The sequence below is a fragment of the Lemur catta genome, chromosome 7 (genome assembly GCF_020740605.2).
Source record: "Lemur catta isolate mLemCat1 chromosome 7, mLemCat1.pri, whole genome shotgun sequence".
NCBI classification, from domain to species: domain Eukaryota; kingdom Metazoa; phylum Chordata; class Mammalia; order Primates; family Lemuridae; genus Lemur; species Lemur catta.
In genome coordinates, this window is record NC_059134.1 from 102,547,879 (window position 1) to 102,572,442 (window position 24,564).

At 60.2% G+C, this 24,564-nt stretch overlaps 1 protein-coding gene across 1 annotated transcript in view; it reads left to right on the plus strand.

Annotated features, from left to right (window-relative positions):
• The window catches only part of LOC123642167 (SH3 and multiple ankyrin repeat domains protein 3-like), a 322,145-nt gene that overhangs the window by 185,901 nt on the left and 111,680 nt on the right, over positions 1 to 24,564 (plus strand). The window contains exon 11 of the mRNA XM_045557074.1: positions 13,003 to 13,309. Within this exon, the coding sequence (XP_045413030.1) occupies positions 13,003 to 13,309 (307 nt within the window). The remainder of the gene's footprint in view (positions 1 to 13,002; positions 13,310 to 24,564) is intronic.

Consider the following 24,564-nt stretch of genomic DNA (forward strand, 5'->3'; position numbering starts at 1 on the left):
CCTGGCCCAGCCCTGAGGGTGTGGCCCGAGAACGCAAGCTTGGGGGCTGCTGCGCTGCACCCAGGAGGGCTTCAGGGAGGGGCACGCCCCGGCTGGCCCTGGGAGCTGAGCACAGACCCCTTGAGCAGACAGGGCAGGGAGGGCACCGGCGGCCGTTCCATCCCCTGGGGGTGGCCGTGGACGTGGGTGGCAGTTCCCAGCATGAAGCAACAGGCTGTCACCTCAGGAGCCACAGGTGGGTGTGGCCTTGACTCCACCAGACTCTGGGACCCAAGGGCCTTGGCAGCTGGGCTTCAAGTTCCCAGGACAGGCTGTACCATGTACTAGTCTCCCAAGGTCACCTTGAAGCCCGGGTGGCCTGGGGACAGGCAGGAAGGTCCAGAGTCAGGCCTTGTTTCTTAACAAGCTGTGAGGTCCCTTAGACCCATCCCAGAGGTCCCCCGAGTTCATTTTTAGGCAGTGGGCACTCCCCTCCCCCTGCCCTACCAACTGTATGGCTGGCCCAGGCTCCGGGAACAGCAGTGGCTGTCCTGCTGCTGTCCTCGACCTCGGCCACCTGCTGCCTGCAATGCTGTTGCCCCACGTGCAGGAATGAGCCCTGGGGCCTGTGTCAGGCTCCCTCTCTCTGGTTCCACCTGGGCTCCTGCGTTGGCCTCATTGCCTGTGATCACGGTGACAGCTGCAGAGCTGGCCTTCGTGCAGCACACATTGTGCCTCCGTCCTGCACCCAGTAGGCACCAAATCCCCAGCACGGCTCTGGGAAGCAGGCACCTGGCTGTGCTCCGTCAAGTCTGGGTGTCTCCATGACAGATGGCAGAGGGGCCAGCCGGGGGCCTCCCGTTTCTGCCATGGTGTCCCTGGGACTGTCACTCGGCTCTGGCTCCTGCACACTCAGCCTGGCCCCCTGGGGTCCTCCATGAGCCCCCAGCCCATTCAGCCCCACATCAAGGCCCCTGGGTTTGCTTCCTGACTGAGCGGCTGATGTCCTTGAGGGTTTGGGTGACTCGTCCCAGCACTTGCACCTCCGTGTCCCCTGTGGAAAGTCCCAGTGTCCTCAGTGTCTCTGCTCTCGGAAGGGCTACCCCTTAAGCAATCGCAGGCCACTTGTCCCCACCCCTTCCTCAGTGTCCTGGGGCTCAGACAGGCCAAGGTTCTGCAGGGAGCCTGTGGCAGAGGCTAAAGCTGCATGGAGGGAGGGCAGGTTTGGAGTCTCTGATCCTTCTAGAAAGTGCCTTGGAGACCCCCAACCTCTGTGGTCGGCCCCATTTCCACCCTCCAGAATCCCTCCCCACTCACTCGTTGGCCGTGGTCTTGGACCTAAAGCCCGACTCAGGGCCAGAAAACTGGTGCATGGTGCCTTCCGGAGTTCCTGTCCCAGCCCCCTCAGCACCCTGTCCCGCCAGGGACGTTCCACAGCTTGCTCCTCCACGCCCCCCGCCCCGATTTTCCACGGGCTCCACGGCTGCTGCAGGAGCAAAGCTTCCCTCAATGACTCCAGCGACGGGAGCATTACACACGCCACAGACACCTACATCTTTGTGCAAAGATAACCCCGCATTATTGCTGAGACGCCTTTTTATATCTCGCGTTATTTATAAAAGTATGATTCATTTAACAATTATTGTGAGATGGAGAAACGTTGCCTACTAATACTTAAATTGCAGTTATCTAAAGCTACGCTGGAGAGAAGCAGGTCTGTGTCAGCTCCGCGGGGGATGGGCAGGCAGACCCCCGCTCTGGCTTGTACCTGCCCAGCACCTGCCGCCACGCGGGAGGCCAGGCCCTCGCTCTCGCGCTCCCTTTCTCAGCATCCGTTTTGTTTCTGCAACATAAAGTGGAGGGCGGGGCTGGTGGGCCACTGAGACCCTCTGGAGTTTTTTTCCTCCTCTCAGCTCCCCACAGGCCTCCCATCTGACCAGAGTCAGAGCCGAATCGCTTCCCCTGCGTTCGTGTTGAGGTGGAGGCAGGCTCTGATCTCCCCTGCTTAGCCACCCTTGTCTCTGCCTTCTCCCCCTGAAGTGTGGGGTGAGGCTTCAGCACATGCTCAGGCAGACGTGGGAAAACGCCCAGGGGTAGCAGGGCACCCGCCCCAGAACCCCGAGGTTTGCCAGTGTTGCTTCCCGCATCCCCACGTCTCATCTTCTCCTCCTCTGACTTGGTTGTCACACACCTGGGTTTCTGGCCAGGGCTTCAGTTGAACGCAAAGCTTTGTGCACGTGCCCTGGCGGGTGCAGCCTAGCCCCAGGCTGGCCTTTGCTTCTGGAATGTGGGGCTCCTTCCTGGCAGAGGACCCTGGGTTCTGGGGGACCACCCTGTCCCAGTGTAGGTTGGGACCCTGTCTCCAGAGGCCCCACTGATGTCTGCGGCCTGTAGCCGTCTGGGCTGCCCAGAGAGACCGTGGAGGCCTGTCAGGACCCCATGCTCCCCGCAAGCTGTCGTCATAATCAGACGGTCGGAGATAATCAGCCAGTTTCAGTCACGGGTGTGGACGTGGTGCTAATTACTGCGCCCCGTCAGCTCCCAGTCCCCACAGCAGCTCTGTGTGGCGGCACCATCGATCACTGCGCTGGCTTCGTTACTGGAAGTCTGGAGACGTTTTGTGGACGGGTCCCAGCAGGATTTGAACCCAGAAACCTACCCGCAGGCACCGTGGGGATACTCTCGGCACCCTGAGACCGGAGTTCTCCCGTAGAGACGCTGGTGCCCGGCTCTGGGCAGGGGCCTCAGAGGCGCTGTCAGGCAGGGGCTTGGTTGCAAGCAGCAGCGTCCGCTCTGGCTCATTGATGCAGGGAGGGCAGGACTCTAAGCTGGGCGCGGTGTTCCGAGGGGGCAGCGAGCCGGAGCTGGGAGGTGTGTGGCTAGCCGGGTGTCCAGCCCGCCGCGGGCTGCTCCGTGGAGCTCGCCGTGTCATGGCACCACGGAGGCTGCTGGACGTCGCAGGCGCTGGCAGAAACCTGACATTGTTCTAGAGCCAGTTCCACACCCGCCGGCTCCCTCAGGGTGATCCAGGCCCACGCGTCTGATGGGCTCAGACCCCCGCAGCTGGGAAAGCTGAAGGATGAGCCCTGGGTGTCTCCTCACTGGGCAGGCGGGACTCGGACCGCAGGGAGCTGCAGGTGCAGTGGGGACTCTGAGGACACGGGCCTGACCCACATCTGGTGCACCTGCTCCTGGGGCAAGGGCAGGGCTGGCCTACGGAGCCTGCAGCACAGGCCTCCAGGGGCCCGGGGGCAGCCGGCATGTGGCCATGGTTTAGCACAAGCCCTCGCTTGGCCTCTACTGGGTCGTGCAAGGCCCTGGGCCAGCATCGGGGTGGGGGCAGGGTCGGAGCAGAGACGTGAGGTGGCTTCTGGCCTCAGGTGACCAGCACAACTGGAGACCAGCCTGGTGTCCCTGGTAAAGTGACTAGAAGCGAGAATTCACCACCTCCTGTTGTCATTGGTTCACTCATCCATTCGTTCAATGCAGAACATTGGGGAGCACCCCGGCTGCAGGGTAACGGGGGCAGCTGGGCGTGGAACCTGCCCTCAAGGAGCTTGGACTCTCCTGGCACCAGGAAATGCCCAAGGCTGACTGCTATCACGGGAGCCTGGAGCGGGGGTCTCTCCACTGACAGGGTCAGTCAGGGAGACTTCCCGGAGGAGGCAACACTGGAAAAGATAACGTGAACACCTTCCGAGCAAGCGAGGGGGGCTTATTTCTTACAGAGATGGGGGCAGGGAGGGGGAGGGGAGATTGCCTGGCTCTCTGCTTGCAGATTATTTTTAATTAAACGTATCTATTAGAGCTCACTGACAGCCCCAACGTCCAGGCCGTGTCACAAATGCTGATTGACTTCACCCTGGCAGCCCTCCTGTGGAGCGCACCATTAACGTCCCCATTTTTCAGACAAGACAGGGGCACAGAGAGACCACATGACCCTGCAGAGCTGGGCTTCGTCCCTGGAAGTTCTCGCTCCAGAGCGTTGGGTGTGCTGAGCCCCTGTCCTCAGCGCCTCAGACACGAGCTTGGGTGGTCCCCACAGGCAGCACTGAGATAAGTCGTGTCACCCCCATTTACAGATGGGGACGCTGAGGGCAGGGGTGCCCGACCGGCCTGCCTCTGCAGAGGGCATGAGACGCAAAGCCAGTGCCGACCCCACCCGGCTGCACGTCCCACTCTTTGCAAACCACACGTGCACCGAAGCCCCAGCATGCAGGTGGGCTTTTGTCGTTCCCGCCTGCCGGTCTAAGACCCATCGGCCCCTCCGCGTCTCGCCAGGCGTGTTTGTAACACCTGGCACGTCCTCCCTGCAGGGCCCTCAGAGCGCCCTGAAACGTCCCGACATGTGAGAGCCTTTTTTTATGCAAGAAGGGAAATTATTTTCAGCCTGTTGTCAGGCAGTTGTCAAAAGATGCAGCGAATAAAGGGCTTAGGGAGTCTGGGAGTCTGAGGGGTGCTTCAGTGCACGGGGTGAGTCTGTGAGGTGCTCGTGGGACGGGAAGAGGGGCCTTAGACGGATGGACTGGCTCGTTGTCTCACCAAGGGGCAGCACAGGGGCTGGGCTGAGGGCAGCCAGGTTGGCGGCTAATGGACCAGGCTGGGAGGCTGGGGTTCAGTTTGGGGTGACCCCCTCCTTCCTGTAAAACAGTCCGACTTGGGAGCCTCCCTCTGATCTTTTCTCCTGTGGTTCTCACCTGCCCATGGACAAGGAACAGTCCCCGGCTTTGGGGTGGCCGGGTGGGCGGGCAGGGGTCTGATCCACCACTAAGCGTCTAGATTCCCGCTGTCTGCCACCCCCACCCCTGGCACCCGGTGCAGACCCGGAAGTCCTTCTTTGCCAGGTGCTCCCTCTTCCGGAATAAAATCCATTTGAAATAAACCCATCTGCACTTGCAGGAATGTGGCCAGCACAGGCCTCCGGGGTCATTTCAGGTCCTCCACGAAGGGCTCGTAGGGGACAGAGGGTCTGAGGGTGGACGCAGGAAGAGCTCAGCTGCCCTTTGGGCTGAGGCAGTCACACCTGTGGTTGAGGCGGGGCTGTCCGACCCCTCAGGACCCCTGGCCTTTCAGGACCACAGGCATCTCGTGCCTTGCAGCTGGTCTCAGGGAGCCCAGGGGGAGATGCCACAGGAACTTTCTCCAAGTCTGAGGCTCCATCAGGGGATGAATTAAGCGGAGAAAAAGACCTTTGGAAGCCTTGGGGAAAAATGGGTTTTAAATTTCATCTTCCATCTTTGTCTTAATTTTTATTTTTAACTACTAGCTCTTAGTTGTCCTCAGTATCCTTGTTTTAGAGACGGAAGTGGTGTTAGCTGATTCCTGGTGTTCTGGGGAGGTGGAGCTCTGCCCCCAGCCTCTGCCTTTGTGACCCAGCCCTCCAAGGTCACCTGGGTCAGTTGTGGGCCTGTGGTTCAGAGGGTGAAGAGCCCAGCGTGCGTGCTGGTGGCAGGAGGGTGCAGACTGTCAACACGGTGAGCCCGCTCTCCCGGTGGGACCCAAAGTGTGCAGCAGCAGCTGCGTGACAGCCGAGACCCCAGACGCTTGCATGAGCATTTATTCCTGCAGAACTTCTCCCCCACCCAAGCAGGCAGGGCAGGCTGCAGGCTGCAGACACATTCATGGAAACACGGGTAAAATAAACGCCCATGTACTGATCGCCGCTTCCCAAGGCGGCGAGGCTTGCTGACCGATGTTCCCACAGGAGAGTTGGGGCCAGGGCTCGGATGGAAGACGCCCTGAAGGGTGTGGATGGCTGTGTGTCCGTTGGAGAGGTGTCTGTGCTTTCAGTGCCGCGGCCCTCGCGTCGGATCTGGAAGTGGTCAGTGTCCACTAGGGAGAGGCAAGGGGAAGGCAACGCGTGTCTGGGGGCCCCGAGCCAGCATTCCCCGCCAGGGTGGGGTGCCGCTGCCTGGCAGACCCGGAAGTGTGTGGCTGTAGTCCTGTGAGGGCCCACACCCCAGATGCTTGCTTGAACATTTATTCTGACGGTAGTAGTGGTAAGCCCCCTGTCGCTGGAAGTATTCAAGGAGAGCGTGCCCACAGGTGGCCAGGAGGGCAGTGTCAGGAATGGCCCCACTCCTCCGGCAGGATTTCTGTGGCCGTGAGAACCCGAGACCCCAGGTTCTCACCATGCGACCCCGAGTGGCAGAGCCTGCCCCAGGGCTGGGCACACAGTAGGCTTGCACACGAGTCTGACCTAGCTGCTGCTCCTGATCTTTGAGTGGTTTGCTCAGCTTCCTCCAAGTGGGGATTGGAAGAGTTGTCTGCTTGTTAAAAGAATTGAAAGGAATCCTTCAGCATGGGGGTGTTTCCTGGGGTTCCCCAAATTGTCTACATCCAAAGCCTCGTGGTATCCCCCACCCTGTCCCGTGCAGTCCGAGGAAACCTGGGTTCTTTTTGATCTTGCTGTTGTACCCTGTGGGTCTGCAGAAGGTTCAGGTCCAAAACCCTGATGGGACGTTGGATGCAGGGGTGGGCGCGGGCACGGAGCCTGCTGCCTGCGCTACAGGCCGGCGAGCCCTGTTCCTGGTGACAGGGCCGAGTCTTAGAAAGGCTCCCTTGTCTTCTCCAGCAGCCACAGCCCCATGTGTTCCCCGACTCTGCTCCTGCTGTGGGCAGACGCGCCATGGGGCCAGCTGCTCCGCATACAATGGCGGCAACGGCAGCTGAGGGTTCTCCCATCCGGGCCATGTGTATGTGCTGCTGCATGGCCCTGTTTGGGGATTTCTGGTTCTTCTCTGCTTTAGACTGGGCGGGGACCTCTCATCAGTCCTTCAGCGTGTCTGAAGGTGGAGGCCCCGGCAAAGGGAGGAAGGCTGTGTCTTGTTCCGGTCTTCTCCAGTCAGAAAAGATGCGGGATGGTCACTTGGCCCCCAGGGGAGCGGCTGCTTCCCCATGTCCTCTACCCAAGGTCACCCGTGGCTTACAGACCTGCCAAAGACAGAGGGTCACCACTGGCCTTCGGCACAAGAGCGAGTCCCCGACCTCGCCAACCCAGGATCGTGCAAAGGCAGCAGCACCAGGGCAGTGACTGGCACAGAAGCTTGGCTTGGGAGGAGGCTGTGTGCTTGTGGGAGGGTATCAATCGCCGGTCACTGACGGAGGGAGGGAGCTGGGCATTGCTGAGCCTCCCAGAGAATTCCCTGAGCTTTGGCGAGTCCTCCGGGCCCACATGGCCGGGCGCGTAGCTGGCTGGGTCTCCCAGCCTCTGGAGGCTGTCCATTTACACACTCACCCTATGGCATCGCTGTCCCAGCCCCACAGCGTCCCCCACCAGGCAGGCGGCTGGGCCTCTGGCCAGCACACCGTGATGCCCACCATGCCTTTAGCACCCCCGGCACGTCTACCCAGAGGACACATTGTCTACTCCCCTCAAGTGGGACAAAAAGCAGATGTGTCCTTGTTGGTGACACTGTGTGCATCCCAGGAAGGTTCTTCTGGAAGCTCTTCAACCTTGCCCCAAATGTCCAGGGAGATAGACGCATGAACTGTGTGGGACACGTCGGTGGTTCTCTTAGTGCACGTCTCAGGCATGGCCCCAACGAGGGTCTGTGAATTGAGGGCGGCTGCAGCAGGGCAGGGTAAGAAAGGCCCCAGAGCAGGGTTTCGCTGTGGCTGGTGAGTTTAATAAGGGACAGTGTCTAGGTGCTCAGCTGGCACAGGGCACGCACCCGGAGCCCATGCCCGTCTCTGCTCTCCCTGAGCCGGGGGACCCCCGTGGCGAGGTGCCGCCTGTCCCGAGCGTGCCGCACGGGAGGGCCCGGGCCAGCTCCTGACGCACGCTCGCGCACACGCTCCCTCGCACGCTGCCATTTTGTTGACACGAGGCGTGTCGACCATATGGAATTCAACTTCCGTGTTCCAGTCGCTTTCTCCTCATCTTGTCTCGTGTTTCTTCCTTTTTTTTTTTTTTTTTTTTAAATTTTGGAAGCAGTTCTCTTAGCAACCAAAAAAACACACACTTAATTACAGCCCCAGCTACCGACAGACGCTGGGAGCAACAGAACCTTGCCCCTGGGATGTTCCATTTAGCTTCCGAAGACCTTTCTCCTCGTGCAGAAATAACTGAGTCCCACCTGCCGCCGGCAAGCCCCGCCTCTCTGCATTCGCTTTGCAGCTGTGACTGTCTCCTGCAGTGTGTCCTGGGGGGGGGGTCTTTCTGTGCCTCGCCTAGACTTCCGTGGGGTGGAAATGCTAGAGAAATGTGACCCCGAAGGGAAGGGCTCCTTTTATCAGCTGCCTGGGGAGTCAGCGCCAGCTTTGCCTGGCTCTCGCTTTAATTGTTTTCTTATCTCTTGCTTTAAAAAAAAAAAAAGTGGGAGGGGCGGACTCCTGTTTTTTGCAGGGTAATTACCACGTGGGGGAGGGCAGAGAAGTGACTGGTACTGTCTCTGATTCTTTGCAGCGGAAATATGGGTCGTGTTCAGAAATGCCAGCACGCTGGCCGGGTCTGCCTGGGTGCCGTGGGGCTGGCGCGAGGCTTGCCTGGTACTTGGGTGTTTGTTCCCTTTAACTTTCTTGCCACATCTGCTCGCTGACAAACAAACTTGGCTTTTTCTTCTAAAAATTTTTTTTTTTAAAAAAATAGAAAAGCACAGCGGGTTATATTTAGCCACTAGGCGATGGAGCGCCCGTCAGCAGCCCGACTTTCCTCGGATAAGTGGGGCTCCGGCTCACAAATGCCTCCCGGCGTCTCCCGGCCGCCAGCTTGAGGACGCCGGTCCGCGCTGGCTCTCCGCGGTGCCTCTTCCTAGATGCCCTGAGCACAAAAGCGGAGTGGCTCGGCTCACATGACGAGCGCAGGGAGAGGTAGCCGGCTCTGAGCAGCCCCAGTCTACGCACAGTTGGTTCCCAGCTGACAGACAGAATATGGGGTGGGCTTTGTCACCAGCGCGCCGGGTCTGGCGTGCCCAGCTATGCTCGGCAGTGCTCCGAGCCCAGACGCCCGCCACCTCTCCCCGGGTCCCAGCCGCTCTCGCACCGAGGGGCCGGGCCGCGCGCCTCTCCTTCCTCCCATCCGAGAAGGTTATATAATGAGCGGACCGCTGCCAAAGTCAGAGGGAAAATGAAGTCTTTGTTAAATGCCTTCACCAAGAAGGAAGGTAAGGAAGCAGCCGCAGGGAGCCGGGGCGCGGGAATTAGCCGTTTCTTACTGATCCTCGGGGGCAGAGGGGGACGCCAGTGCCTCCCGAAATTACTGGTTGTTAAGCCGTGTCATGCAAGGGCATAATTACTTCTGGTTCATGACACGGCTTTGTTGCAGTGGGTCTGGAATATTAACACGGTCGAAGGTGCCGTTCCGTTGCACGAGGCTGTCAAGCCTCCGGCGCCTGGTGGAATTGCACATTCCAGGATGCCCGTCCGTGGCGACCGCGCCACAGAGCTCGTTAGGAACTAAGTCCTAGGAGGAATAAAGGAAGTTTTGACTCGAGCCTGCCGGTTACCGGAGGGTTGCCAGGCACTTGCTGAGGGAGGTCGGGCACATGGCCGGCTGTGCCGAACGGGGGGACGCCTCCCGGACCACGCTCAGCTCTGCATGGCTGCCCCAGGGCTGCCGTTTCAGGGAGTGGATGGAGAAGGCGGCGTGGCAGACTTTAAAAGTGCATCCGCTTTTTGTCATACCTTGTGTGATTTTTATTGTGGGGAAAAAATATATATATAAATAAACACATGTTCAGACAGCTAAGAAAATATCCACCCACTTAAGAGTTTGCAGATTGCCTGAAAGAAGGAAACAGTTGGGTGGAATATTAATCATTTTCAGACAGGAAAAGAGTTATTTTTAACCCTTTTCACAAAAATCGTCCTTTCCATGGATGGTTGCAGTTAGATTAGTTTTGTCATAGAGCTCTCGTTTTGTGAAACCAGAAGATTGATGAAGATGTGACTTTAAAGAAATTAGGACGGTATTTCCCAGCCCAAGCTCGTCGTAAAATGAACACTGAAGAAATTTCAGTGCTCCAGAAACTAATTTAATATGAATCTTTGTAATTAAGCGAGATAATTTTCATTAAAATGTTCACCCTAATGTCACCTATGTGATTCCATCTGAGGGAGTCGCTGCTGTTCAGGGTAAAATGTCTCTGAAAATGCCCCAGTTCCCGTCCCCTTTAATCTGTTGAGAGTGTCCCCCACCACGTGAGTTCTCCCTCTCTAAGTCCCTGCTCTTCACACTCTTTGGCATTTATGTATTTAAAAAACAGAGTTTTTGATCTGTGCCTGTTTTCTGACAATATTCACCAAAAATTACCTGCTGGGATTTCAATTTTCATAAGCCATGAACAGCACGAAAATTTCCCCTGGGGGTTACGGTGTTAGGTTAATTCTGTGTCTGTTCTGCTGTTTCATAGACTTCTCTTTGCTGCTGTGTTTGTCTTGACAAGGGCAGGACCCTCCCAGGTGTCACTGCTTTGCTGTTAACAGTATTAATACCTTCCCGGGCACAGGGGTCAAAGAGAATCGGCTGCGTTGTCAGGGGACAGGGAGGCTGGGCATGAGGCAGTGTCTGTCAGTCATGGGAGGCAGTGTTTCCTTGACCGGGAGCCATGTGGGGTCCCTTCCACGTGGTCAGGGGGAGCCCCGGCCTTGTCCGGGTGCTCCGGGAGGCTGAGGGGCTCTGGGGCTGCCCTCCGCTTGCTGTTTCTGCTTGCAGTTCTGACTGTCACACCAATACGCTCTCCGGCCCGTGGTCTCTGTACGTGACAGGTGGCTGCTGTCTGAGGCTGGGCTCGCCGGCCCTTTGCAAGGTCTTTGAAGCCACCCCACCCCACCCCCACCAGGGCAGGCGGTTCCCGGATCTCCCAGAGGCTCTCGCAGCCAATTGCGTCTTCCAGAGCCCAGTGGTGGACGCTCAGTCATTCCACAAGTTTTTTTTTTTTTGTCAGTCTCTGCCCTCTCAGGGGGAGGGAAACTGATGTGGTTTTCCCACGTGACCAGCGGAACATGAACTCAGGGACCGTCCCCAGGAGGAGGTCTTTCTCAGGGTGACAGCTGTGGACCTGGCCAAGCTCCTGGAGAGGGCGGCCTCTGGCCCCGAGATAGAGGCGTCCAGGGAGGAGGCTGCCAGCCTCCGCCTCCCACTCGGCGTTCGGGAATTCCTTTGCTTGGAGAAGCCGAGAGGGGATGAAAGTCCCAGCTAAGAGCCCAGGCGGCTTGGCGGTGTGTCCTCCCAGACAGAAGGCTTCAGAGACAGCAGAGGGGAGTGCAGTGTACTGCTGCCTAACTGGGGAGGCTGTGACCTCCCCGATGCGTCACTTCCAAATTCTCACCAGCTGTACTGAAGCCCAACTGTGTGAGCCAAACGTGCGTCCCCAGGGAGCCTGTGCCTTTCTGTGCGGCCTCCCAGGCTTGGCTGCTGGCTCTGTTCTCCCGGGCTGCCCTCACTTGGGGAGGTGGGGCAGGTGCGCTGGGCCATGGCTGTCTCCCATGAGCTCTGCCAGCGCCACCTCTGTCCCCATGCCAGCGCCACCTCTGTCCCCGTGAGCTCTGCCAGTACCACCTCTGTCCCCGTGAGCTCTGCCAGTATCACCTCTGTCCCCATGCCAGCACCACCTCTGTCCCCATGCCAGCGTCACCTCTGTCCCCGTGAGCTCTGCCAGTACCACCTCTGTCCCCATGAGCTCTGCCAGTGCCACCTCTGTCCCCATGAACTTCTGCTAGTACCACTTGTGTCTTAAATTACTTGTGACATTCTTCTCCTTTGAGGCATTAAGGTCTCTTCCCCAGGTTCACTTCCCCTGGGAGGACATGGCTTTCTCTTGCCACACAGCTTCCTGTTTGCCAAATGGCAGCCCTGGCCGTGGGCAGCGTGAACTTTAGAGCCGGTGTAGCTTCCACCCCCAGTGTGTAAATCCTGTGGCCGATGGGAAAAGCTGCCTTGGGCATCAAAGAGCTGGCAGCAGCCTGGCGTCTCGGGCGGTCAGTGGCATCTGCCATTGCCCTGCAGCTCGGAGGGCCACGTTCCTGGAGGTGCTCTGTCCTGGAAAGGACAGCGCTGTTTCAGGCTCCAGCCCTCTGAGCAGCCAGGCTGCTGCGGGGAGTGGCTGCCACCCCTCAGGGCTCCTGGGGGCTGCTGCCCTCGTTCTGAGCCCCTGGGCACATTGAATCAGGACAGCGGGGGCCTTGCGCCAGCTAGAGCTCCACTGGAAGCCAGATGAGATGTGTCCACCTCTGCCCCCTCCTGTGACCAGGCTGATGGCACAGAGGAAGGAGTGTTCGTGGTTAGGGTTGGGGTGGACTCATCGCGACCAGTGGATTTGGAGTCTGTTGCTGTGCTCAGGCTGCCGTGACGGAGCACCACAGACAGGGCCGCTTGAACACCAGACAGTATTGTCTCACGGGCTGGAGGCTGGAAGTTGGAGATCAAGGTGTCTCAGGGTTGGTCCCTTCTGAGACCTCCTTGGCTTTCGGATGTCCGCCTTCTCCCTGTGTCCTCTGTGGTCGTCCCCCTGTGTGTCTGTGTCCTGATCTCCTCTTCTTGTAGGGACACCAGTCCTATCAGATTAGGTTCCACCCTAATGACCACCTACCCTTGATCACCTCCGTAAAGACCCATCTCCACATACCGTCGCATTCTGAGATGCGGGGGGCGGGCTTAGGACTTTGACAAATGAAGTGGGGGTGGATGTCAAAATGCAGCCCATCACAGAGGCCAAGTTCAGGAAGAGGAGCTTTGCCCCAGCTCAGGGTCCTGGCTGCCCAGTGAGGTGGGGCGGCCCATCTTCACTCGGGTCAGGGCTGCCCGGCATCTCCTGGGCTGCCCGGATGGAAGCTCAGACCCTGCGTCCCTTCCATGTGCAGCGTTGGCTTGAGTCTCCCTGCAGTGGGGACGTTCTGAGTCCCCACCTGTCTCTGCTTCTGTGCCAGGGGTGAGTTCTGGCCTGGCGGGGTCCCGCTGGGGACAGGGCACAGAACTCACAGCCCCCTCCCCTGGCTCGCATGGGGGCTTGGACGCATGCAGGCCGGTGCTGACCGCAGCTCAGAGTCACTCACCCACCTCTGTCCCTGTCCTCTCCCCCACAGTGCCCTTCCGAGAGGCCCCGGCATACTCCAACCGGAGGCGGCGGCCCCCCAATACGCTGGCCGCCCCCCGGGTCCTGCTGCGCTCCAACAGCGACAACAACCTCAACGCCAGTGTGCCGGAGTGGGCCGTGTGCCCCACAGCCGCCTCCCACCGCAGCCTCTCGCCGCAGCTGCTGCAGCCGACGCCCAGCAGGCCCGATGGCGCAGTGAAGACCATCGGGAACTACATCCCCGGGCCCCGCAGCCGGTCCCCGTCACTCAACAGGCTGGGCGCAGGCGAGGATGGCAAGAGGCACCGACACGTCGGGTAAGGGGCAGCTGGGCTTGCTCGGGGACCAAGGGGAGGGGCCCTCTGCCTGCCACGTGGGTCCTGGTTCCTCCAACCTGGGGTGTGGACAGAGGTCGAGCAGAAAACCTGTTTTATTCCAACCCAGATGTTGAGGGAACTTTAAAGGCTGAGTTCTGCCCACTGTGCCTGCTGGGACTGCCTCGCCGGGGTCCTGAGCCTCACGCCGCGGTCGTGGCTCTGGGCAGGCGCGGGAGGCTGGGCTGAGCTTCCTGGGGTGTTCGGGGGTGCCGCTGGTGTCTGGGCCCTCATTTCCTTTCCTTGTGCATTGGCTTCTTGGTCCCCAAAGTGAAACCTCAGGAGGGAAGGAGGTGCAGCCGCGAGCCTGGTCTGTGCCCAGGGCTCTCCCAGGTGCGGCGTTTGCCAGCCTGCAGGCACACTGTGTCCAAACCGACCGCGCACACTGGTAGCGGTGAGAGTCTCTGGCACAGATGAGAACACTGAGGCTCAGGCCAGCTCACGGCGCTGGAGACTGACCGTCTCCCCGGCAGCCGCAGGAACGATCTCGGTAGTGCTGTCTTTGGGGACTCTGTGTGTGCCCAGCACGGCAGGTGCACGGAGGGTGTCCCAGTCAGTGTCTGAAGCAGCCCCAGGTGACGGGAACCCCATTCCCCACCCCACTCTATAGACAAGGACATGAGAGGGCAGAGTGGGGGACCTGCCCGTGGCATCTTGGCAGCACCCACCTCGGGTGTCTGACGCTGGGTCCTGGGCCTCCCCCCACTCTCCTGCCTCCCAGATGGCTGGGGGCTGGATTCGCACTCAGAGCATCAACTCCTAAGCACGCTCTCAGCCTTGTGCCACCTTCTAGAATTTTCGGGCAAGGAGAAGGGACTTTCCAAGAGTCAACTCATTGTTGAGGCCTTGGGGCCCAGGTTGGCATTAGTCTGAGCTGTGAAAGTTTCAGCAGCAGGGACAGTCTTCGTTGCTGCTGACACTTCCGGGTTCTCATGCAGGCACAGCTGTTCTGTGAGGTCACTGTGCCAGCTCCCGGGGTCACGCAGAATATACCAGAGGCGGGACTCTAGGCCCCTGGTTCTGGAGTTGGCAGGTGTGGTGCTCACTCAGGCATGGGTCTGCAGGCCTGTGTTATCCAGGCTGGCACAGTGTGTTTGGAGATGGTGGCACTCAGAGCTCAGACCCCCGACTCCCGCCCCGTCTGCCACCTCCTTATTTTCTCCCTGGCCTCTGAAGCCACCTGGCGTCCCGAGCCTGACTGCGGCGAGTCTTGCTAAGATCAGGGACGTCGGGGAGGTGCATTGCCACCTCCCGTGCCCCACCAAGGGCTCCATCCTGCCAGCTCGGTGTGAGTGCCAGGCAGGGTGGGTGGCTCTTGTGGTCCCAGGAGGAGCTGATTGCTGCGACCGTGATGGGCAGGCCAGGTCTCGGGGCTGCGGCGAGGAGGGTGTGGGGGGGACATGCCCGCGAGCACCCAGTTCTCCCTGCCCCTTGGCGGGGTCGAGTCCTGGCCTCTCGGAGGCAGCAGAGCCCCAGCCCACAGCGGCACGTTAGCCTTCCAGCCCACGGACGCTTCTCACTGGAGCCCGGCGAGGCGATGTAGCCCCCGGCTCTGGTCTAGATTCTCACTTGGAGTCACCCCGAGGGAGCAGTCCCAGGTGCTAAGAACAGTTGAAAGCTAAATTGAAGGATTCCCCCGAGGAAGCCAATTCCACTTCACACACTTAGCTGGAATTATGACTATAATTTTAAAAAGAGTGAGTCCCCTTCCCCCAGTACAAAATCTAATAAGATAGTGAAGGCAGCATGACCAGGGACTTGCGCCAGCTGCAAACAGAACGTTGCTGTGAAGAGAGAAAAGCAACTGGGCTTATTGCAGGGACCCTGTGTGAGTGCCCCCAGCATGCCGTGCAGGTGTGTGGGGAGGGGGCAGTGCCCCCAGCATCCCGTGCAGGTGTGTGGGGAGGGGGCAATGCCCCCCAGCATCCCATGCAGGTGTGTGGGGAGGGGGCAGTGCCCCCAGCATCCCGTGCAGGTGTGTGGGGAGGGAGCAATGCCCCCAGCATCCCGTGCAGGTGTGTGGGGAGGGGGCAGTGCCCCCAGCATCCCGTGCAGGAGTGTGGGGAGGGGGCAGTGCCCCCAGCATCCCGTGCAGGTGTGTGGGGAGGGGGTAGTGCCCCCAGCATCCCATGCAGGTGTGTGGGGAGGTGCCTTCGTGTGCACACACACAAACGTGCTCCTGGACAGGCCTTGGAGCAGCCGTGTGACCTCGGGCAAGTTGCCCGCCCTGTGTCTCATCCTGGTCAACTACAAACTAAGGACCCCACAAGACTCGAGATGAAACCAATGAGTTCAGGGCACGCGCCTGGCACAGGGCCTTGCCCTGGTAAGTGCTCAGTGCATGTTGGTCCCTAGAGCTCAAATCCAAGTCCAACCCAAGGCCCAGAGCTTAGCCAAGACTGTCCCCTTTGTCACCCAGAACCATTGGGTAGGGTGACCAACTGTCTGGATTTTCCTGGGATGTGGGATTTTCAGTGCAAACCTTAGGATGGCTGGTCCCCTAACTGTGGGCTGCTGCCTGTCCCGAGTCAGTGAGTGCTGAGCTTGCCGGGGGCCCTGACCTGTCGGCCTGCCTCCCTTGGCTTTGTCCCTGTCTTCCTGCCTGTCCCATGTCCTCCTGCCCCCTTGTTAATGACAGTAGCTGTACCATGAGAAGAGCCCTTTGGGGGAAAGGGTGCTGATAAGCTGGCGGGTCCCTCCCACAAGACCCCACTGTCCAACCGGGACCTGCTGGCAGCCCTGGCTTCCCCTCTGATGAGGCCACATGGGGGGCGTTTGCCTGCACGGCGGGCAGGTGGGATGGAGAATGGGAGGCAGCAGCCACTCCAGGCCTCTCCTGGAGGCCGTGCTGGGATGAGGGTGGGGACTGCGGTGCTGCTCTGGTGCCCAGGGCCATGTGCCCTTGGGGCGCAGACGTGTCTTTGCACAGCAAGGGGTGCAAGGGGGTAGGCTCCTGTGGTGCTAAGCGTCCACTCAGGCAGCCGTTACCTGAGCACTATGCAGGTGCCAGGTCCATGCCAGGCACGTGGACGTCGGTGGGCCAGCCAGGCACGTGGGCTGGTCACTCACCACACTTGGGTCTGAACGTCCTGCAGGCCAGGCGCAGCGTGGGGCTCGCACGGGAGCCGTCTGCTTCCTAACTGCGGAGCCAGGGCCTGGCTCGTCACATCTGTGCCCAGGTGTGGAAACGGCCTTAATTCGAGAAGAGCAATGGCCATTCAAGCCAGCCCCGGGGATGGGGGCTACGACACAAGGCCTTGCAGCACAGCCCAGGGCCTTTGGTGGGTCCAGGAGGTGGGCAGACCCCTCTGCTCCAGGTTGTCCTCGAGGCTCTGAGCCAGCCCACTCACCCACAGGTCTCCCTGCTCTTGCAGAAAAGCCAGCTCTTTCCTGGTTCCTAGGGCAGAGTGGCCTGGCTGGACGCTGCTCAGGGGACACTTGTGGGGAGGGTGTCCTGGAGCCCATCCGGGTTGTTGTCAGGACCGGGAGGTGGGGTTGGGGGCTCCTCTATGCTTCCTCCTCCCCTGGGCCCTGTCATGGCCGGCGGCCCCTGTCCGCCCATCCCCCAGCCTGTGCCAGACTCTAGGGCTGCAACCAGCTCTGCCTACCCAATGTGTGGCTTTGGGCAAGTCACCTGACTATTCTGTGCCTCAGTTTCCTCATGTGTAAAACGGGACCAGTGATACTGGCTTGCATCCTAGGGCTGTGAGGAGGATCAAGTGGGATTTCATACCTGCTGACATCCGTATCTGGTCACAGGAGCAGGCACATGTTCTGTGGACGCGTCGGCCACTCTCAGGGCTGTCGTGGCTGTCATCACAGACAGTTCAGGAAGACCTCCCCCGGCCGCCTCGGGGCAGGGAACGGAGCGTCAGATGCCACTGTCCAGGTGGTGGACGCCGGCTTGGGCTGAGAGGCAGAAGCGGAGACAGCAAGGTCGGAGGGAAACATAGTGTCCTGAGCAGGGCGGGCGCTGGCCCAGGCCCTGTGTCCCCTCCGTGGGCTCTCTGCCCACAGGGAAGGCCGGCCGCTGCACACCCATCACGGCCAGAGCCTGTTGGCCTAAACACCAACCTGAGGCCCAGAAATGGAGTGGACATGGCCGCGTGGCCTGAACCCGCCTCAGGCCAGGCTCTCAGGTGCAGCCGTGATGGGGGCTGAGGCCTCCCAGCCTGCCCAGGCCCCCCGGCCCCTCCCAGCCGGGCTGGAGGTCTGGGCAGGGCCCACCTCCCTGCAGAGTGGCCAGCCCCAGCGCGGAGCGGGAGTGGGCCAGCCGCGAGGGCAGAGTGGACCCCACCGAGCTCGCCCGGCCCGGCCCGGCCTAGGAGCTGGCGTTTCAGCAACATGTCCTCAGGAGGGGCCTCCGAGGGGTCTTGGCGGCCAGGCTGTGTGGGCTGTGCACAGTCGGTGCCCCTGGAAGGTGGGGGCTCCCTGGGCCCTCCCGGGCGAGCCGGCACCTGTGGCAGGACAGTCACTCTGGGGGAGAGGACACCCCACACCTGTCCGAGGTCCCATCTTCCCCTGGAGTCTCTCCTGCCCACCCTTTCGTTTCTCACTGTTCTTCCATCCCTTCGCCACCTCTGTCGCCTTCCTGTTTGTGTTTTATGGTTTTGTCCTTGCCCCTGGGCTCTGGTGAGGGTGGGAACCAGAGCACCTGCACGTCTGTGCATCCTCTCCCAGGCGGCTCCTGCTCCCCGTGCTGGGCGTGGCGCCCTCTGGTGGCGCCCACTGGCATGGCTGGGCCACGTTCCGGAGAACGTTCCTGGACACCTGAGTCTGCCCACCCTGTCACCCGCCACTGGAGTCCCTGCCAGCTGCCAGGTGGTGACGGGCCCCACCCAGGTTCAGAATGGCTCTTGATGTATTTCTTGGACGTCTGTGCAGCCAGTCGTGGGGGCTGCCCCAGCCTCACCCGCCATGAGGGAATGTCTGGCCGCCCTGTCATTAGACGGACGTTTCTGGGTGGGTTTAGCTGGGCAGAGAGGAGAGCATCCTGCCCTGCCGTTCATAGGTGGAGATTAACGCCAGCACTGCCCACTGGCTGTCCGGCTGGGACTCAGCCACCCTCCTGGCCTGGTTCGTCTCACCTGCCACACAGAGACGGGACGGCAGCCCTCACCTTGCACAGGTAGGGGCTGAGCTGGAGGGTCTGGCAGAGCCCAGTGGGGCCTCTGGAAAGTCTGTCTTTTACCCAAATTGCTTTTGTTTCCCTGAACTCCACTGTGGGAAGCCGAGGCGCAGCGGGTGTTGGGGGGTTCAGGTAGATGGAATGGGCGGATGGCCTCGGTGTTGGGGCGACTGCAGCAGCTTCAGGCTGGCGCCCAGCTCCCTCTCCTGGGGAAGGTGACGTCAGCCTCGGGGATCCTCCAGCCCGAGTGGACGCCAGCCAGGGACAGGTACTCACATCGACAAGGAGTATCACACGGAGACGGCAGGACCTTTTGGGCTTCAGAAATCATGGGTCTCTACCTGCTTCCTGTCCGGGTGGACATGGGTTCCGGAAGGTTCTAGGGTGCCAGGATGGCAGTGGGGATCCACCTCACCTTGCGAACCCCTTCCTGAGGATAAAGCCCCTGTCTCGTCAGGCTTGTGGGTGTGAATGCAGTGCTGGGGTCCCCGATGGCCCTGGTCTCTGTTCACCCCTGTGTGCCCTCTCCTACCTCCCTGGGGACACGGGGACCAGGACACCAAGACTTGCTCCCAGTGGAGCAAGGACCTGGTTTCCCGGGCAAGACGGTGACTGCTGCTCACTCCCCTGTGCCCCGTCCTGACCCAGAGCATTGGGGGGGGAGTGGCACTGGCCCTGCTGATGGAGTGGGGGTGGGGCAGGCTGCCCTGGCTGCCCTGTGTCATCTGCACCTGGGGGTGGTGGCGCATGGTGGGGAGGCAGGGGGAGGGGCTCGCTGAGGCTCCCTGTGTTTCTGTTGGGTGCGTCCCGTACGCAGGTGAATGTGTGTGTTTCCCACCAGACATGACAGAGGGGGACTTGTCAGTTCCTGGCACTGATGTAGCAGAGGACGTGCTCATACCAGCCTGGGGGAGGTGAGCCCGAGGTGCAGAGAGGGGCTGGCATCAGGGAGGGGCAGGCCCACTGCAGGCGCTGGAGTCACCAGGGAGCACGTTTGACACTCAGCTCAGGGCACGTGTCATTCCCCTTCCTGCCCTGGCTGGTCTGGCCCCTCGCTCAGGCAGGTGGATCTGACCATCTTCTCTGAAGGCCACTCAAGGCTACCCTGTGATTGTCCCAGCCAGTGCCCCACGCCCTTCCCCAAAGGAGTAGCCGCAGGCAGCGAGACGGGACATTCCTCATAGTCCCAAGTCCCCGAGGTGCCTCTTAAGGGATGCCGTCACCAGGACAACAGAGGCAGGGCGAGGCTCTGACGCCTGTGGCGGGCGAGCTGCGAAGGGCGCGTGTGCAGACTGACTGTGCGTCCTCCACCCAGTCCTGGGAAGCCAGAGAGGGAGAGGACATCGGCGGTACAGGGGAGGACAGCGGTCTGAGCCCTCACAAGTTAAACGTGGCTTTCAGCCCAGTCAGTGAGGTTTAGTGTGACCAACCCGACACTCGGAGCTGGGGGCCTCCTGTGCCGGAACGCCGCCCCCTGCCCGGGCCCCAGGCCAGCAGCATTCCACCTCCTTCCGCCCATCCTCTGCGTGGGCCCATTGTCACCAGGTCCCCAGGTGGGGTGATTCATCCGCTTGGTATCTCTAATTCTCCCATGACTCCGTGCATCAGCCTGCCCCTCTGTCTCCCTTGGGGTGGCCCCAGGGGCCTCTCCACGGGCTCCCACCCGCACCCTGAGTCTGTCCTGGTCCAGCCCTGATGCTGCAGCCAGGTCCATTCAGTGCCTGTCCAGTCATATCAATGGTCTGTGTGGCATCGATTTTGTCCTGGATGTCCCTGCAGAGCCTTTCCCGTGGCCTCACCCTTCTTCCAGCCCTGAAGGGGGAGGCCTGTGCAGGCCCTGACCAGCCTTTGGTCCCCACCCCGTTCTCTCTGTCTACCCAGCGGACATGCAGCAAAGCACCTCACTGTGCTGCCGCCCCGTTGATCGCGGGCTGCACGAGGCCTGCGGCTGCGTCGCACATTCACGGTCTGCAGACCCACAAGGTGCTGGGCTCACAGCCCACCCACTCGGCACCTGCCGAACTAATGAATGAGTGGAGAGAGCTCAGTATGGAGGCCAGTTCCTCTCACCCGTGACGGCTGGGAAATGGTGCAAGTCTCCATCCGGATCACCCACATGCCAGTTTTCTGATGTGGGGAATTCAGCGATTTGGCCCTCGTACCGAAAGAAAAACAAGTTGGTTGGAATTCCGTCTGGCTGTTCATAGCCGGAACACAGGAAAAACATGAGCAGTTGGGGGGTGGACTTCAGATGCATCCTCCCTGTCCTGGCATGGCAGGACGGAGGGAGCCCCGGCATGGCCCCTGCCATCTCTCCTGGCCTAGCTCCTGCCGTGTCTGGGGCTGGCAGGAAGGCGTGGTTCTGAGACATCACAGGGATGAGACGCCTTCACGCGGGAGAGATCTTGTCCCCAGATGGAGCAGGGAGCCCTGGGCTGGGAGTCAGGAGCCGAGACATGAGCGTCAGCTCTGCACTGTCACCGTCATGCCCAGGCACTGTCTGTGGAGCCTGTGTGCTCTCACCTGTGACATGGGGGTGACAGTTCCTACTGCTGCCTTGTGGGACTTTGTGGGGTTCCGGTTAACAGTGAGTGAGAAGGTGTGTGAGCATTTGGGGGACTGTGCATCACTGCCGGTGCCTAGAACCACAGGCGTGCTCTGGTCTACAAAGCGTACGTCCTTCCTGTTCTTAGACAAGGGCCTCCCGGGCCCTCAGTTGATGGGTCAGGGAGCTGCCCGCAAAGAGGATGACGGCACGGAGCTCCAGGTTGGGGTGGTGTCCAGACTGGAGCACTTTGACGTCCCTGTCCCGTGACACACACTCAGCACCTATTAAACCAGCTGGGTAAGTGGGCATTTTGTTACCCACTTCCCAGCTGCAGCAGGGCGGTGGGGCGGTGCCCACATTCACACAGCACCTGTGCAGCGTGGGCCTCACGGTCACTCTGCATGCAGCGGGGAGAGGAGGCTTCAGGAGGGTAGCTGACCTGTCCAGTGACTTATAGTGAGTGGTCAGCTGGGCTTCAGGCAGGGCCCTTCTGAACTTTGGGTGGATGAGTGATAGATAATGTTCAGATAAATGGTAAGGTGGGTGCGTGGGAGGATGGGCTGGCACGTGGTGGGTGGATGAGTGGATGGATGGTGGGCGGATGGATGGATGGATGGGTAGGCGAGTAGATGAGTGGGTAGGTGAGTAGATGGGTGGGTGGATGGATGGGTAGGCGAGTGGATGAGTGGTTAGGTGAGTGGGTGGGTAGATGGATGGATGGGTAGACTAGTGGATGAGTGGGTAGGTGAGTAGTTGGGTGGGTGGATGGATGGGTAGGCAAGTGGATGAGTGGGTAGGTGAGTAGTTGGGTGGGTGGATGGATGGGTAGATGAGTGGATGAGTGGGTAGGTGAGTAGATGGGTGGGTGGATGGATGGGTAGACGAGTGGATGGGTGGGTAGGTGAGTAGTTGGGTGGGTGGATGGATGGGTAGACGAGTGGATGAGTGGGTAGGTGAGTAGATGGGTGGGTGGATGGATGGGTAGATGAGTGGAAGAGTGGGTAGGTGAGTAGTTGGGTGGGTGGATGGATGGGTAGACGAGTGGATGAGTGGGTAGGTGAGTAGTTGGGTGGGTGGATGGATGGGTAGACGAGTGGATGAGTGGGTAGGTGAGTAGTTGGGTGGGTGGATGGATGGGTAGACGAGTGGATGGGTGGGTAGGTGAGTGGGTGGGTTTCTGACTCTGATGATAAGGATCGCCTTCTCAGCTTGGGTGGGCTCAACTTCCCATCAGGCTGTTGTTGAAGATGGAAAGTGGGGCCTGGAGTTCCTTGCTGAAGCTGTGTTGGAGTGGGGGTCCTCTGAGAAGATGGGCTCCCCATTTCTTCCCAAGCTCTTGGCTTGAGCAGCTGCTACATCAGCCAAACAGCAGTTGATAGCGGCCCCTGCTCTTCGGCCCACCGTCTGCCCGGCCACCGTCAGCATGGTCCCTGCTGCTCTTCCCTCTGGGCTGTGCCTCACCCCGCCCCCCTCAGCTCCACCGCTCTCCTGGTGCTTCAGGACTCTGGGGCTTAGCTGGCCAGGCGGTCCGCTTGCTGTCCAGGGGCTCCATGCAGCCCAGGGGCATCAGGGCCCACCTGTGACCGCGTTGCTTAGACCACCCTGCAGTGCCTTGATGGGGTTGATGCGTCCAGCGCTTCTGAGCACCCGTTGTCACACCCGAACCAGCGGGGGACGTTCTGACAGTGTCTGCACAGTCCTGCGTTTGAGTCTGGCGGTGGCAGACAAGACAGCAACCGCCTTCGGAGCTGCACCCTCCGCACGCTCTCGTTAGTCCCTGGCAGCCCCTGCCCTCCACCACCCATTTACAAATGAAGAAACTAAGGCTCAGAGAAATCAAGTGACTCACTCAAGGTCACACAGATGCCCCCGGGAGCGAGAAGTGGTTCAAACTGTCCACAGAGCCGTGACGCGGCCGCCGGCCTCGCTGCCTCCCTGGCCTGAGGCAGATGTGGGCAGGTGTGTTAGGGCTGGTCCAGGAGCTCTGTTTGTGGGGGTCTGGGAAGAGGAGGAACTCTCACCCTGGGGTGCTGTGTTCTCCCAGAGCCACCGCCCCCCCCCCCCCGGCCCCTTGGCTCCAGGTGGAACAGTCAGGTGCCCCCTGGGGACATGTGCGCTATTGCAGGGAATTTTGTCTCCTTGGTTGCTATGACTCACCTCTGCCCCGACCTGGGAGCCAGATGGCAGATGGCCCGGGATGCTCAGGGCTGGAGGAGGCCATCGTCTCTCCCTGCACTGGTTTCTCTGCGCTCAGTCCCGGGCCGGCCCAGCCCCAAGTCAGGCTGCGTTGAGGTGATCGAATAAATGAGCCCAGATGCCAGCGCAGATGCCTCGGTGGGCTGGGGAGGCCTCACCGGTGGGGACCTGGCATTTCCGCACCTTCTCATGGCACAGACAGGGCCTGGTGTCCTTCCTCTCTGCAGGCACCTGGCTCACTGAGCCATACCTGGGGACAAGAGGTGGCCGCACGACTTGCTTCTTGCAGGAGTTGCCACTCCAAGAGCTCAAGGTGTTTGGGGATAAATGACATTCATTGAAGGGGAGCAGCACTATGTGCTTCTGTGGATTTGCTAAGCGCAGACCAACCATGGGGCGTTTATCAGGGACACGCATTTATGGTACAATGGGCACGTAGGGGTTCATGTTAAATACCGAAAGTCACATCTCAGCCTCTGGAATTTTCCCTGCAAGGCTGTTTCGTTGTGTGTTGGTCCTGTGTCCCCTTCCTGTCCTTGTGGAAAGACTGAGGCTGCTTCCCTGGTCCCAGCGGCCATAGCACCTGTGGTTTGAGAGGAGACACAGTAGGGGACCCCACTCTCCTGGTGACAAATCTAGGGCCTGCGTCCACCCTCTCCCTGGACTCAGATGTACTTCCAGTTCTGGAACCTTCCCTCACGTGTCAGTAATCTTCCACTCACATCCCTGAGGCCGGATGCCCTCTTGGAAGACACCAGCCACGGGTGAACGCTTTTCTTGTCTTTCTGAGCAGAACGCTCTAGAACGTTGTCCTGCAATCCCTGCCCAGCTTCCTCCGTGCGGGTGTTTGTCTCCTAACACTCTGGTCCTGGGGAGAGCAGCGAGGTGACGCCTCCTGGGTATCATTGGGCCCCTGGGGGGGGGGGTGGATGTGCCCTCTCCTCTGTCCTGGGAAGTCAGCCGGGGTCATCCGTCCAGCGATGGTGTTAGGAGAAGCCCCTTTGCGAGTTTATCTATGAAAGCCTGTGTCTCTCGCATCGCATGTGGGCGCAGTTAGGGTGTGTCTTGCAGTCAGGTGCGGAAGTCGGCCTAGAAATGTAGGCCCTTTGCAAAATCAATGACAGCAAGAGTGGATATAAGTTCCTCTTGCAAATGTCACTGGTGGCCGCTGGGAGTGGGCTGTGTGCGCCATGGTCCTGACCAGCTTTGACAGAAGGTTCTGGTGCCTCCTTGCCCGGCAGGATGCCTATTCATAGTGAGGCGGATAAAACGTCTTCTGGGACAGGTGGGAGGTGGCCAGGGCTTGCCTCGATGGCTCCTCCACCT